We start from the raw sequence: 15,643 nt of genomic DNA, 5'->3' as shown, positions 1-15,643 counted from the left end.
GAAACTGGCTAATTTCCAAATGGTTATCCCTGGGGGAGCTGGTTAATCTCCTAAGAGAGAAGCTAGGGAACACTGTGCTGGAAAAAAAGGGAGGACTCCTAGCTCTTAGGAGCTCTTGAGTCATAACTTATGCCTGAATAAATCTTTGCTGCTACAAACTTTCTTCCTGTCTTTCCTCTGGCCTCACCTGGCCTCTTAATGTGACCCATATACCCATTCTGCCAAATCCTTCTCTTGGCCTAGAAATCAGGAGTGGGAGATACTGGGGTGTCATACTAAGAACAGGGAAAATTGATCATGAAATTCAGAGTGGCTCTGTGCAAGGAGGCTGGGTCAGTTGATGAGAGTAAGCACTGAGGAAGGGGTGTTCTATTGGGCAGTCATAAAGTTGGAAATTGTTAAGAAAGTAGGAGAAGGGGACAGCATATTTGTGGTAGGTGGAGGAACTGAAGAAAAGTCAATTTGTCAATCCCTCTGAGATTGCAGAATACTGAAGACAAGAACAGTCATCTTTAGTGCTCTGAGAATTAGGTTCATTTTTATTTCAGTTTGTTTAATTATGTTTATATCCCCCTATGAAATAAAGTTCCTATTCTCCAGAAGATCTAACATTTTTGGAAGGAGCTAAAATGTGCCCATCCAAAATTCCAGATTGTTAAGGAGTTATGGGCACTGCTTCTAAATAATATATTTGCCACTTTTATTCAAGGTCCAGTTGAAAAGTGAAGAATCCAAAACATTTGCAATGAAGATACTGAAGAAACGTCACATAGTGGACACAAGACAGCAGGAGCACATACGCTCAGAGAAGCAGATAATGCAGGGGGCTCACTCAGACTTCATTGTGAGGTACTGTCACTACACTTCATAAACTCATTTCAAGTTGAGAACATTCCAGTCTGGCTACTGTTTCTTAGACAATTGCAATGTGTTATAGAATTGGTCATGAATTGTCTCACAAGCACTATAGGTAAAACACCTTTTAATCGGAGTTCATTGCTGTCAAGGGACTCTGCAAGTATGGCACCATAGTGTTCCATGTTTATTGTCTCTCAATTAGTTGACAAGTCTGCTCAATATTTTTAACTCTCAGCCCTGAAAACTCAACCTAGATTCTGGAAGTCAAGCTGTACTCTTTCTGGATCATGCACCAACAGCAGTAGTAGAAAGTCAACAATATTCAACAAATATTTTGATTATGCACATGCCAAAACAGACTCTAGCTCATTATTCCTTAGTTTTCTTGGCTCTCTAAGAGTAAAAAGCAGTAACACCAAATGTTGATCAGAAAGATAAGCAGATGTGACTCTAAATGTGTAACAAAAGGCGATAGTACTTTTCTAACCATAATCACACTTACATAAGCTGACACTGAGCATCCCTTAAAATTGTGAATATTTGGGGGAAAACAGGATGGTGAGATGCTCTCTTATGTATTCAAGATTATTGTAACAGTTGAAATATATAATATTTAATAAATATTGCAAAGGTATTGGCAATATTATTTAGCAAATTAGTTAATTAATAAAACTATTGCTGAAATCATTCTCTCTGTGGTAAAATCCATACACAGCTCTGTGGAGGATGAACTCTCCGGGAGGACACCCTTACAGAGATTTCCCCCACACACACATCACTCAGCTGGGGGTGTCTCCTCCCCAGCAAAATATGCTGCAACACCCATCAGAAACTTGGCAGATACTCTGATTCATGGGGAGGCGCTGTGCCTTTGCACCAGCTCTGGCCTTTGGCAGAACTCCCACTCCCTTGCAGCTCAATTCCACTGGAGATGGGGTCTAAGCAGAAAAGATAATATACTATGGAGCTTTATTATTTACCCAGGTGATCTCCACAGAGCTGGAGCAGAGACGATGCGTCCCTAACATACTCACTTCTCCCCCTGGCTGTCTAGTCTTTTCCTATCTCTGTGCAGACCTTGGATGGCAGAGGGGCCTCTGTGAGGTTTAAAAGAAGACGGAACAGGGGGCTGCTGAGCCTTACTTTCACTCTGGAGGAAGGAGAGCTGCACACAAAAGATTTCTCTGTGCCAACAGCAAATACTCTCTCCCAGTATTGAGATGAAATGGAACAATAACTTTGCCAGGGAGTTATCTGTATATTTTTGATGAGTAGTGATTTAGTTTCCTGTACTCTACATTAGACATCAGACAAAGAGAAATGTTATCTAGTATCTTGTCGTACATGAGCATTAAATTACACAGGCTTGAAATGAAAATTGTATATGTATTCCTTTTATTAGGGATTGAAGCACCATCTGTTATTGCCTTTGTAATATGTTTATTTCAGCCTCATGCCTGATTCATTTGCCACAACAATTACTGTATGAAGTAAACAAGATGGCACTATGTAATGCTTCAATTATCTTTACACTTTGATTTTCTTTCATATTTGATCCATAAAAATGCCTCAGTTATCTAGATTTGAGATAGCACTAAAACTGCAAGTACTCCTTGTAGACTATTACAAGATACAAAATATTTTCTAAAGTTTTTAATGTGCTACCCACTGTCTGAATCAATATACTAATGTAATGGAAGGTGCAATTATATAACAGCTAGCAGAACATGACCACTAAAAACATAAAGAACATTTTAACATAATTGAAAGAGAACATATTCTCAAGATTAGGAGCCTGATCCTGCAAACTTTTACATGACTAGTACCATTGACCTCAATAGCTAATGAAATATATACTAATCAACCTTTTTCCTTCCTTTTTGTGTTTATTTAATGCTTATGTAAGATAAACGGAAATACTTTCCAGTATCTTATCTTCAGGTCTATGCAGAATATTGGAAAAGAAAGCACTAAAATAAGGCTGCTCATGTAATGATCCATTTGCAAGGCTGCTATAAGGATGGGTAAACCTAAAGATGTTAAAATTGATCAGAAACTGTTTAGGTAGGTTTATGGTACATACTTCTTATGGTGGCATGTACAGTATATACTCAGTAGCCCTCCTTTCCCCCTTCTGTTTTTTCTGTGACTATTGGCACTCTTGAAAGCAAGAGACAAGTAACATTGACTCAGGCAGACTTTGCAAGCTTCCTCAAGCAGCTCAGCAAGTGCTCCTCAGTCCTAACCTAGATCATAAGCCTCAAATTCTTCCAGTAGAGGTGAAAAGATAAATAGTTATTCCAGAATGTGTGATAGGATAATAATGATAACAACAATAGTAATAAAAAAACCTAAGTGACGTGTTGTGCGCAGGGCCGGTGCAAGGAAGTTTTGCACCCTAGGCAAAACTTCCACCTTGCGCCCTCCCCGCCAGCCCTGCAGCAGCTCCTCCCCCTGCCCTGAGGCGCTCCCACCCCGCTGCAGCTCCCCCCCCAGAGCCGTGCAGCACCTCCTGTAGGGGACTATGGAAGACTGTGTCACGGCCTAGCTAGGGTGTCTCCGCTTTCTCGGCAGCCTTGTGAAAAGCCCCTCCTTGCTGGTCATTGTAGGACACAGCATGCCAGTTATAACTTGCTTTTAACTGGTTGAAACCAGTTTGTATGGCCTTAGGCCAAAGGGCGGACATAGCCTGTGGGAAGTCCCTTTTTGCATATGTATGAGTTGCTTTTGTATTGTGTATATATAGCTGTATGCTCCCAGTCCGCCTTTGGACTCCAACCCAGGCCGAGCTGAGCTTCGGTGCTGGGTTCCCCGCCTAAGTGACAGCAACGCCCAGGGTCCCCGTTGCAGATATGTCACTTTACCTTCATTAAAGCCAAATAACTCACTGTGTGTGTGGGCCTCGTCCTTCCAGAGCACTCAGGCACGTAACAACCTCCCCACCCCAGCTCACCTCTGCTCCACCATCCTCCCCGAGCGCACCGCCCCCGCACTAATTCTCCTCCCCTCCCAGACTTGTGGCGCCAAACAGCTGATTGGCACTGCAAGCCTGGGAGGCAGGAGAAGTGGAGCAGCGACTGCGCGCTGGGGGAGGAACCACTGTAAAAAAAAGTGGGGGCACCGCTTTTTGGCACCCCCAAATCTTGGCGCCCTAGGCAACCGCCTAGTTCACCTTAATGGTAGCACCAGCCCTGGTTGTGTGCTGTACAAAGACAAACTTTGCCCAATTTCATGTCATAATGTCCAGTAGGCACTATATTGAGACCAACACGTTTCATGTTACCTAAGCTAGTATTTAACCAAATGCCTCCAAAAATAAAAGACTAATGCATTAAACAACTGCATCATGATCCATCAAGCATCCAGCTAGCCTATCCCTGCCTCATGGCATATGTCACACAACAGCTCCTTGAGAGATATAACAAAGTATGTTATTTACTTTGAACCGCTCGATTCTGCAACACCTTCTGTTTTCATTGTAGTCAGCTGAGATTATCAGGCCCATAATGCTTAAAACATACAGAGCCCTGTGCATGGGTGTAATTGCACAGTCACAGACTATACTACAGAATCCACTCACTGCTGAAGAATTATGCTCCAGAATCTAAGCTTTGGAGATAGTTTAAAATAATGTTCTGTATGATGTGGTTGCAAAGAAAACATTCCAAATGTGAGATCTGAGTGTAAACAGACATAGCACAGTGTGCTTCTTTCTGCAGAGAGCCTGAAATGTTAACTCTCACAGACATAACAATAGCTCTCAGAATAGTTCGCCTCAGTGCTATGGTAACTCTGAAATCTAATGCTGGTGATTTAAATGTCAACACTGGGAACTAATGTACTTATCCAACAAACTCAAACTGTCTCCCAGACCTTAACTTCCCAGGAGCCAAAAACCCCAGCGGTCCTCTACCCATCTGCCAAAATGTACAGCTTCCTCGCAGAAAGATTCTACAATGCAGCTGCATGTTGTCAGAAAAATATCTGGGCAGCGTAAAATTAATTTAGTTTAATGACAAATGAGATAATACAACAGTGTAGAATTCCTTGTATTATTTTCATATTTAATTAATTAAATAAACGCCATTTATTTAATTTATCTGAAGCTGGTACACAGTTTCCAGTCTGCTTCACAAGAATGTTGCAGAAATGTGTAGAAAGGAATGTTTTCCTATAGAATAGATCAAGCCTGATGTACAGTACATGCTGAATACATGTTACTTGCCCCAACTATCTCCATTAGGCAGATTTTCCCACATATTCAATCATCCTGGATGAGGAAACAAGCATCTTTTGATATTTTTATAAGGTCTATGAATTGTAAAAGCAAATTGTGTTAAATTCTTACATGAACCAAACTTAAGGGGCATTCTTTTGAAATTATTAAATGAAAGGAAGGCTTCAGATCTATAGATTGACTCCTTACTTTGAAGGATAAATGATCTACTCATTACAAGAAATGGTGTACATATTGTCTTGCCTCTCTTTCAAATGATCTTGGAAAACAGCAGCATCAGGCCTAAGGAGTTAGAAATGTCATGCCCTAAATTTAGTTCCCAGAGTAGCAACATCACCATCTCATAATACACTTCAACACTAAAATACTGCATCTGTTCTGCTGAAACATTTCAAGTATGATACAACAGAATGAAGACAGTAAGTGAAATTCATGGTTAATAAGGAGTGTGAAGTACCACAGGAATACTTTTTACCAAAAAGAATGCTTTAACATTTATTGCATTTTCTTGTTTGCAAACAATAGGCTATACAGAACATTCAAGGACAGCAAATATTTATACATGTTGATGGAAGCCTGTCTAGGTGGAGAGCTTTGGACAATTCTCAGGGACAGGTAAGAAATTTTAGAAACCTTCTATCTGAAAGGGAAAATTATATGTCACTGTGAATTGTAATATTGTATATCTTTATTCCTAGCAGACAAACTCTAACACACATTAAAGGTGAGATGTATCATCAAGCTGTGCTTGGCACAGGACACAGAAAGGGTGGAGAAAGTCTTGTTACATCCTCTTCTTCCCCCTATCCTGCAGATGACTAGGGACTAAAGTGGCCCATCATAACTTGGAGTAACCTAGGGCTGCTCTAAATTACACTAACTAGGGCAGTGATCACTTCACCAGCTGAGGATTGTCCTCTGCCACCTTACCATGCCCCCTTCCAGACCCTTCCACTTAACCTGAGCATCTTAGGATCCATAAAAAGGGAACAGACCCAGGGGAGAGGATCTGATTCATAGTGTCCTAAATTGCAGGGAGTGTATTCAGAACTGACTTTCACCCAATATATTTTGGGAGGGGGAATGGGTAAGGGAGACAGAGGGAGGATTACCGCCTCCCTTAAAAGCTTTAGACTAGCCCAACAGTGAGCGAACTCACTTAGGGGATGTGGGAGACCTGAGTCCAATTTCCCTTCCCTGATGTGAAGCTGGAGTTTGAACTTGGGTCTCTGACATTGCAGAGGAGTGCCCTAATCAAAGTTACAGGATACTTTTAACCTTAGTGTGTCTGGCTCAAATCCACAAAGCTACTTAGGCACCTAAACCTGAGACTTAGTTGGTTTAGGTGCCTAAGTCCCAGTTTTGGCTCCACCGTGATTCACAAAACTCCTGCTGAACCCCATAGTCACCTAAACTCATTTAGCACCTAAGTTTTCAGAGTAAAAGTTCCCTGTGTGCTGCCTATATTTCAGCCTCTGATAACATACGTTGCTGCCTCCCCTTAGGGGTATGTGCACACTGAAATTAAAAACTCGTGGCTGGCCTGTGCCAACTGACTCGGGCTCACAGGGCTCGGGCTAAAGGGCTGTTTAACTGAGGTGTAGGTGTTTGGGCTCAGGCTGGAGCCTGAGCTCTGAGAGCCCAGACCCCAGCCCAAGTGAACATCTACACCACAATGTTACAGCTCCATGCCCAAAGCACCCTGAGCCCAAGTCAGCTTACAAGGGCCAGCTGCAGGTGTTTAACTGATGTGTAGACATAGCCTTTGTGGTGCCCTCCATCTGTGTCTCAGGTCCTCATCTGTAAAATGAGGATAATATTCCCTTACTCCACAGGGGTTGTAAAAAGATAAATTCCTAAATGTTTTTGAAGCACCTCAGACACAGTGATGAGTGCCATAGAAAAGTCCATGCAGGAATTAATAATTCTCTCATCAGATCAGGATTTGAAAAGTGTGTAGTCAATAAGGCATGGGCCAATGAACAATGAGGAGAACATAAGCTGCTCAGACAACTTTAATTCTGGCATTTCGTAACTTTTGGTTGCTTGACTTTGTAACTTTAATAATGTTCTTTTAACTTAGCTTTTTGGGTGTAATGTATATATTACATATGAGGGGAGATAACCATGTGGTAAACTGTACACAAACACTCTATAAATATATGCACACAATTAGAAATGTAATAGATAAGATTAAATTTATAAATTGAATGTTGTCCTCAGAGTAAACAGGCAATTTAAATATTAAAAGAAAATGGAGCAGAAAACAAATATCAAACTGATATTTTAATTATCCCTAAGAAGTTACTTTTATTATTTTTATATTCCACTTCTTCTAAAAATCTGTCTGCCCTCAATATATTTAAAAGCATTACAATTCCAAAGCTAACAGGTGTCTGGATTTAGTCTTTCTTTAATTTTTTTTCAGAAGTCTGATAAATTCATTCCTTTACTCTTTGAATTGTGGTTTCTACTGCCATCTAGCTTAGAAGCACATTTATTTTAGTTTCAGTTAGTAGAGCTCAAACAATTCTGCTGTCAAAATCTAATTATGATTTCAAGTAACTATATATTCATTCCAAAAGAGTAGGAAGCGATTCATATCTTTAAATTTGAAATTAACACTTCAAATGCCAAGTAAGAGCTTTTTATTTTTGTCTCAGTCATGAACAGTATCTAACATTAGTCTTTGATCCATTTTAATAGATTTAGTTCAAAACGTATATATTAGTAAATATGAAAGATGTATGATACAAAATTTTCTTTGAATTAAATATCATTCTTTTTTGTTCTGACTTCAGATTTATTTCATAATTGTGTCTAATCTAACTTAATATTTGTATTAAGTTTGGAACTTTGGTTTAAAACAATGCTTCCTGTGAATTCAACCAGTGGGTAAAATGCTAACCTCATGAGTGAGAACCAAACAGAAATGAGTTTGTAATGGCTATTTTCCAATTAGTAGAGGACTTCCAACTGTGTATGTATTGTATTGATTAGCTCAAGTAAAGTGAGTAGATCAGATTGGCTAGTGAAGAAGAGTCTTTTCATAGGAGAAAGTAAGTGGGTCTCCTTTAGGGTTGCTAACTCTGACTGATGTTATTCCAGGAGATTTTTTTCCTCCAACATGACATAATGTCATTTTCTTGAAATCGTAATAAAATCTCCTGGGTTGCTTTCATTAGTGACCAGGAGATAGATGCTGATTCCAGGAGACTCCAGGCCAATCCTGGAGGGTTGGCAACCATAGTCTCCTAATTGTTACTATAGAAGACTAGTTTGGCAGCTAAAGAGTAAATAGCTAACATACAACTGGATAGTTGGTATTCCCCTGATCAATCTGAGATACTGATATCTTCTCTTTTCCCACCTGAATAAAACATAATCACAACCTGAACAAAGAAGTTTTCCTTATTTATCTCAAAGCTATAAACTTTCAACCAATTAAACAGACAAAGAGAGAAACATGATTGTTTCATATCTATACAGCTACTTCCAGTATGTTTCCTTCTGGCAGCTAAGGAGTGACTAGAGTAAGATCATAAAATATGTGAAACGTACTGTCTTGATGCCACAAGTCCCTGAAGTAGTTACAGACAAAACTTTTTGAAAAATATGATTTCATAGCGAAATTGTTTTGAGCTATAATTATGTTTTAGGGCTTGATCCTTCAAGGTGAAGTAAGTGAGACTTGGCATACGTTTAAGAACTTAGATAGAATGGGTCAGAGTACTTAGCATCTTGGAAGATTGAAGCCTTAAAATCTAGAGTAGTAAATCTATATGGTCTTGCTTCCCTACATGCATAGCAGAGATTAATTCTTATTTAACTTAATTTCATTGCTGTAATCATAGCGACATGCAATAATGGTACAACCAAATACAGGAGTGGCTCTATGTATTTTGCCACCCCAAGCATGGCAGTCAGGAGGCTTTCAGCAGCGCGCCTGCCGGAGGTCCGCTGGTAACACGGATTCAGCGTCCCCACCACCAAATTGCTTCCGAAGCCACAGGACCGGCAGACCTCCCGCAGGTGCACCTCACGGCAACCATAAGGCAGTCCGTCCCCGACCCTGCAGCTTGCTGCCCCAGGCATGCACTTGGTGCTTTGGTGCCTGGAGCTGCCCCTGACCAAATATACAAAATTAAATGCAAATATTTTGAATGACCTCCAGACCTTTTTCCATTTTCTTTTACGCAGAGGTTCATTTGAAGATTCTACGACCAGATTTTATACAGCATGTGTGGTGGAAGCTTTTGCCTATCTGCATTCCAAAGGAATAATTTATAGGGACCTCAAGCCAGAAAACCTCATTCTAGATCACCGAGGTTATGCCAAACTGGTGAGTGCTTACAATGTCTTTTTTTCTGTGCAGCAAAAAAATACTACAGTGCCATGTTTACTACAATAGAGTTAAATCAGAAACTCCTACTCTCAGGAGTTTATAACTCACCCACAAAATAGTACTTCTGTCTGAAACTTGGCATTCAGAGTTGCAGTCCCAGAGCAAATTATTTAGAGAAGAGAACTAGGAAAAACCCATCTAACCATGTTGATGCATACAGGGGCAAAAATAGACGTTTACAATAGATATTTCAATATTTTATTTGGCTCACATTCATTAATCACTTTTATTTTTTACAGCCTACTGGTGCCAATTTTTTGTACACTACTAATGCCTGATGTGAACAAGTTGCTTTGCTTGTTTAAAAAAAAAAATATTTGTTTTATGGAGATATTAATCACATTTTGTTATTTCAAGAAATGATTACTCTCATTAATTGTTTTAAATCCTCAGGCTTGTCCTGCTAAAATGTAGCTAATACAGAATGTTGCTGTAATAAGAGTCTTTTCCTATTTAGTTATATTTTAATATTTTTAAGCCTAAACTTCTAGATGAAGGTCCCAATCCTACAAGCACTTTATGCATGTGCTTAGTTTTTGGTACCGGAGTATTTACTTGATTTCAAGTAATGCCCTTAGACTGTTGCTTTGAATTTAGTACAGCCACTTACATGCATAATGTTAAGTATGTTTGAAAGTGATTGCAGGATCAGGCCCTAAGTGATCTGAGAGGCAGGTAAAACAATATCACTAGTGCCAGAGTTCTTACATATCTGTGTTACCTGATCTTGTTACTCCCTTTTTTAAATCTTTACGTTGGTCATTAGAGAAATTCTACATAAACAAAATGTAGCGATGTGTATTAGGTTTCATATGGATTTGCTTTACAGTGTTGGGCAACTAACAGGCAGGGGAAAAGTAATCCAGATTTGTAAAGTTGACCTTCATTTTTGTGCTCATAATTTAGTTAGTGGGCATAAATAATAGCCATTTAGACATTTTAATTACCTGATTTCACCTGAAAACCAGGAAATGTAAATAGTCAAATACCATTATTTGCTCCTGCAAAAGCAGAAGCCTGGCTGTAAAGATCTGACTGGCTCTCTGAAAAGTATCGGCCATTACAGGTGTGCACATGAATACTAAATATTAAGGACTGAATTATGTCCCTTCATGGACAACTTGCTAGAAGAATGTGGGTCCAGAAAGCTTTTCCTTCCTCAGGTAGGTCCCCCACCCCCCACACAAACCTTCATTCCTACCCAGGCAAAGTGTAAGCATAAAATGCTGCAGAGAGTATTTATATGTACTTTAAAAATCTTTTATTTTAGTCAGAAATTATTGATTTGAATCGAGAACATGATATGCAAACACCTGCACAGTAGCATTACTAAAATATTCACCATGAACCTATTAAAATAAGGGTGTGTTCAGGTTGTAGGCCAACCAAGCAAACAGCATCCAGGAACACAAAATGTTTGCCAAACTGGACATAGGCAATTCACTTAACCTTGGGCTTCCCGTCCCTACACCCTTGTCCGAAACATTTTGTGAACCCTAATTTTAAAGTGACTATGAGGGAAGGCAACTGAGGAGGAGGAGATTTTTCACTTGTTTATCCAAGATATTTGCTGATGAATTACTGCTTGAGCTCTCCTGTTGGCTGAGAGAGTCATAGGACCTCAGTTCAAACAGAGAAGCTTCAGTAGCTGGCAACAAAAGTTCCACATCTTTTGACAACCATTTTAAAATGTAGTGTAAATGGAGTTTTTAGTTTATTGAAAAGATTATCTCTAGCTGCAGTCACGCCCCGGCTTGTGGCTTCAAGCTTTATCACATTGTCAGCCACTTTATTAAAAATTGTGAAGCACACACTTTCCACTAGAAATCTCCAGAAAATATGTCAATAAGAAGGTGGCATCCTTTTCTTTCTTCACCATCCATGCCTTTATCACGACAAGACTGGATTATCCAGAGCTCTCAACATGGAGATATAGCTTCAAAATATTCAGACATTATAGCCAGGGCAGAAAGCAGCAACCTGCTTAATAAGAATACATTGCACTTACACTCCACTCTCCACACTGGCTACAGAATGATTTTTCTGATGAAATTTAACATGTTAGTTTTAAGCTAGAACCATAAATAATTTTGTCCTGACAACCTGAGAGAGCATCTGACTCCCAATCTGATACCATGGCAGTAGCAATCACCAGAGTTGTTTGAACTCCCTAGTGTAAATAGGAAGGGAGAGATGGCAGAGCATTCTCTGACAGGAGTCCTTACATTAGAAATTTGTCCTTCATCCAACTGTGTCTGAACTTGGTGATCTTAACACACTGCAAGGCTCACCTATTTTCCTGGGCTTTTTCCAGGAAAGGAGATTTATTAAGTGGAGCTTGTTCTGAGTGTAGCAGAAATTTAAGAGCTATGGTATTATGGAGTTGTTTTTACTGCATTTTGGTATGTTTTGGGTTAAATTTTGTGGTCCTGATTCTGGGTTTCATCATAGCCTCTATAAACCAGCTCTGGCATTAAGCTGGGAAACTCTCTTCTGAGAATTCCAGCATAAATCAGGGATATCCCCAAGGGCCATTCTCCCACCCCTGTATCTCGTTGCCCCAGATAGCATGCCAGAGGTGTAGCTAGGAGTTAAATGGGTTGTGTCGAAAGTGGAATAGATGCATACAGAAAGATGCTCACAAGATTTATAGAGAAAACCTCATAGATGTAAATGGAATTTAGGAGGTCTCCATATGCAGCTGCTGCTCAGCACCCATCATTCAACCCAGTAATACAAAAAGATGGATTCTAGTCTGCTTATATTTATTTGTTAATTTATTTAGATTTATTTCCAGCTATACCTGTTAAAATTCTCTAGGTGCTGAGAAGCAGTTAAAAGCACAAAGGCCCAATTCTGAGTTTAGCTTGGCATAAATCAGGATGCAACAGGTGCCGTTTTGGTCCCTCATCTAAATTATAACTGTTGCTGGGGCTGCTCTAGATTTATGCTCTCCTGCAGTGACACTCTGTGGGTTGTTATAAAAGCCCAAATAACTGGAGCACAGTGCCATCTCCTAGCTGAGCGACAAATTGTTTTACTGTACCACTCTTTCTATTGAGTGAAAGTGAAACCTGAGGATCTCCCTGGATTCTGTCATTTTCAAAGCATAGAACTACGTTCCACTGGCAGTCCCTGATCAAATCCCAATTGATGTGGTTCCATGTGCTAATCAAGGGGAAAAAATATGATCAAGAGAGATTATTTTTTGTCACTGTTTGCTCTGCCTAAATTGTAGTTCTTGGGAACTGTTCAGATGGCATGAGTTACCATAGGAAAAAGGAGAGCAAGCACAGACGTCAGGACAGGACCTGTTCATGCTGTTCTGAACTGGTGCTTATCCTTTGATCTGGCCATAATAAACTGATATAAATAGTTCATTACTCAGACAGGAGTTTGGTATTAAAAGAAGGAAAAAATGTGAGCCATATGCAAATGTTCAACATCAATTACGGCAGACATTGATTCAAGAATTTATTAGAACAGATCTAGTAACCACTAACTACCAAGAAATGTCTGGTTAATTGTCACTCTCCCTTCTTACCTCACGAGAAGCACTTGAGTTTATACTATGAAGGCTAACTCAGGAAAAATATCATGCTGTGGTTGTGTTTTATTTTGTAACAACCTAGCATGCTCTGGTTTATGATAATATTCCCATGAGGAAACCTTTATTTCTACTTTGCTTCACTCTAAGAACAACAGAACACATCACTGAAATGTCCTTTATTTTTCTGCATTGATGGAATTCCTTTCCTTTCACAGGTCGATTTTGGCTTTGCAAAGAAAATAGGATTTGGAAAAAAAACATGGACTTTTTGTGGAACTCCAGAGTATGTAGCCCCAGAGATCATCCTGAACAAAGGTCATGACATTTCAGCAGACTACTGGTCACTGGGAATCTTAATGTATGAACTCTTGACTGGCAGGTATGGGCATTGGAACTGGAACTGCTGATAAAAATAGATCAGCAAATTACAGAATATTTCTGCCTTTGTCACTTTGATTAGAAGACTGGAAGACTCAAAGCTGACATCTGTGATGATGACTTACAACAGTCTGAAAACTTTACTGTTAAAACTAATCATTATTACTTTTCCTGTTTAATCACAGCCAGCTTTCATGCAGAGCTTTCAAATGACAAGGAATTTTGTCACTAGGCAGTTCACAACTTTATCATGAAATACATGTAAAATGATACCAAAATCATGGCTATACTCTATCCTCATTTTTCCTCAGAATTCCTAATGGGAAAGGTGGAGTTGAATTTGCTGGGGGATGAGGAGAGAGGTCTGCAATTCAGCCAGTGAGGTGGTAGGGCAGGGGAAGCTAGCAGCATGTGAAAGAGTGGGCAAACTTAAAGTGGTACAGCATCTTCATTTTTTTCCTATTATAGGCAAGAGTTTACAACAAAATGACACATGAAGGTTGTCAGCTCTTGCCTGTACTCATTAAGCATTTCTCAAGGCATCAGTGCTTGAAGGGCTTCCCTGACACTGCTGCCTCAGTTCTCCAGCACGCAGTGCAGCAATGCCAAGGGAGCTGAGTGTGTCTGCACTGAGGCATCAAATCATCAAGCGCAACCTATGTTCAGAGTTCAATGATGCTCCTTAGTTGTTCAGGATGAGGTTTGAGATATATGCCAGTGGAGGACAAAGGAATATACAGCAGGGTCTCTAATATGCATCCTGCCAGCTCTGATCCTGTATCATCCCCATCCCTTTAAGCTAACTTCCTCCTATGGGCCAGAACACAGGCATGCCCAGTAAGTTGTGTTTCTTAGCTATTCTGAGTCAACAGCTAATGTTACTTCCATTCCTCACTGAGAACAGCTTATTGGTGGCACGAAGGACAGCGAACTCCGGAAAAGTTATAATACACAAGCTCTAATATTTCATATTGTGTGGGGTCATAAACTACTCCTTTGCCTACCACTGTCAATAGGAGTTACATACACGGAACAAGGGGAGAGTTGAGCCATTAACATTGAAATAATGCAGCTTTTTCACACGAGAGTCTCAAGCAGGTAATAGCTTGAGAATTTGCTGGTATATGGGTATAGCCTAGTGACAGTTACCTAGTGTATTCTGCAGAATTATTTGAACAATTTTTAACATGTTTACTTTAGTATCTGTTTTATTCATAAAAAGTTACTAATATTTCCATTATTCAGAAATGTATTAGAATGTTTCCACTTACATAGAGTTCCCTAAAGGATCTAAAAAAACTTATTAAAAACACCAGCAATGAATCATGTTTGGGATAGAAGATACAGAACAGACTCAACAAGCTAGGTACCAAGTCAGTATTACCATCACAGATTCTGGACAGTATCAGAGGGGTAGCCGTGTTAGTCTGGATCTGTAAAAGCAGCAAAGAATCCTGTGGCACATTATAGACTAACAAACGTTTTGGCGCATGAGCTTTCGTGGGTGAATACCCACTTGGTCGTATGCATGTAGTGGAAATTTCCAGGGGCAAATATATACATGCAAGCAAGAAGCAGGCTAGAGGTTGAACTAACCTCGTTATCTCTTTGCTGCTTTTACAGATTCTGGATAGTAAAGTCCCTGAACTATGACAAAAGGTCAAAATTAAGTTTCCATTAAATCTATAAATAAGATAATTAAAAGGGCGTACCTGAATTCCACTTTAAACAGTTCAACTTCTAATCCCTATGGGCACTCGGAATGGAAAATACACCCCGTCAGCACATGTTGCTATAAAAACTGCATCTTTTCAGAGTTCTGTGAATGGATGTAGGAAATAAATTACACAGTCAGAAAACACTCTAGAGAGCAAACGTACTATTGAATAATCTGTTTTTTAATGTTAACTTAAAACATACTCCAGTTATCTATAACTCAGTTCTTTTTTAAAAATTTCAATTGATAATATCTATATTTTAAGAATGTTTTCTATTTTTATCCATCTAAATTTTCACAGTTGCAGGAAGTAATGGGGGTCAGATAATAGGGGAATCATCAGTAATTATTTAATGACAATTGAGTTTGAGATTCAAAATGTTAAAGCTTTATAAGAGTTAAAATACAAATGATCAACATCACATATCAAAATAGACAAAAGTAAATTCCTTAAATCAAATTCTAAGTTCTCAAGCAGCATTTTTCTTGCTTTGCCTA

General features: G+C 39.4%; 1 protein-coding gene across 3 annotated transcripts in view; it reads left to right on the top strand.

The window, feature by feature from the left end:
* PRKG1 (protein kinase cGMP-dependent 1) overlaps positions 1 to 15,643 on the top strand; it is a 952,768-nt gene that overhangs the window by 922,224 nt on the left and 14,901 nt on the right. For all 3 annotated transcript variants that reach the window (XM_075072659.1, XM_075072658.1, XM_075072660.1), the window contains 4 exons: positions 710 to 849; positions 5,621 to 5,710; positions 9,296 to 9,437; positions 13,266 to 13,429. In XM_075072659.1, the coding sequence (XP_074928760.1) occupies positions 710 to 849; positions 5,621 to 5,710; positions 9,296 to 9,437; positions 13,266 to 13,429 (536 nt within the window). The remainder of the gene's footprint in view (positions 1 to 709; positions 850 to 5,620; positions 5,711 to 9,295; positions 9,438 to 13,265; positions 13,430 to 15,643) is intronic.

The sequence above is a fragment of the Chelonoidis abingdonii genome, chromosome 15 (assembly GCF_003597395.2).
Source record: "Chelonoidis abingdonii isolate Lonesome George chromosome 15, CheloAbing_2.0, whole genome shotgun sequence".
NCBI classification, from domain to species: Eukaryota; Metazoa; Chordata; order Testudines; family Testudinidae; genus Chelonoidis; species Chelonoidis abingdonii.
The sequence above is the reverse complement of the archived record's forward strand: the minus strand, read 5'-3'. Positions and strand labels throughout refer to the sequence as shown.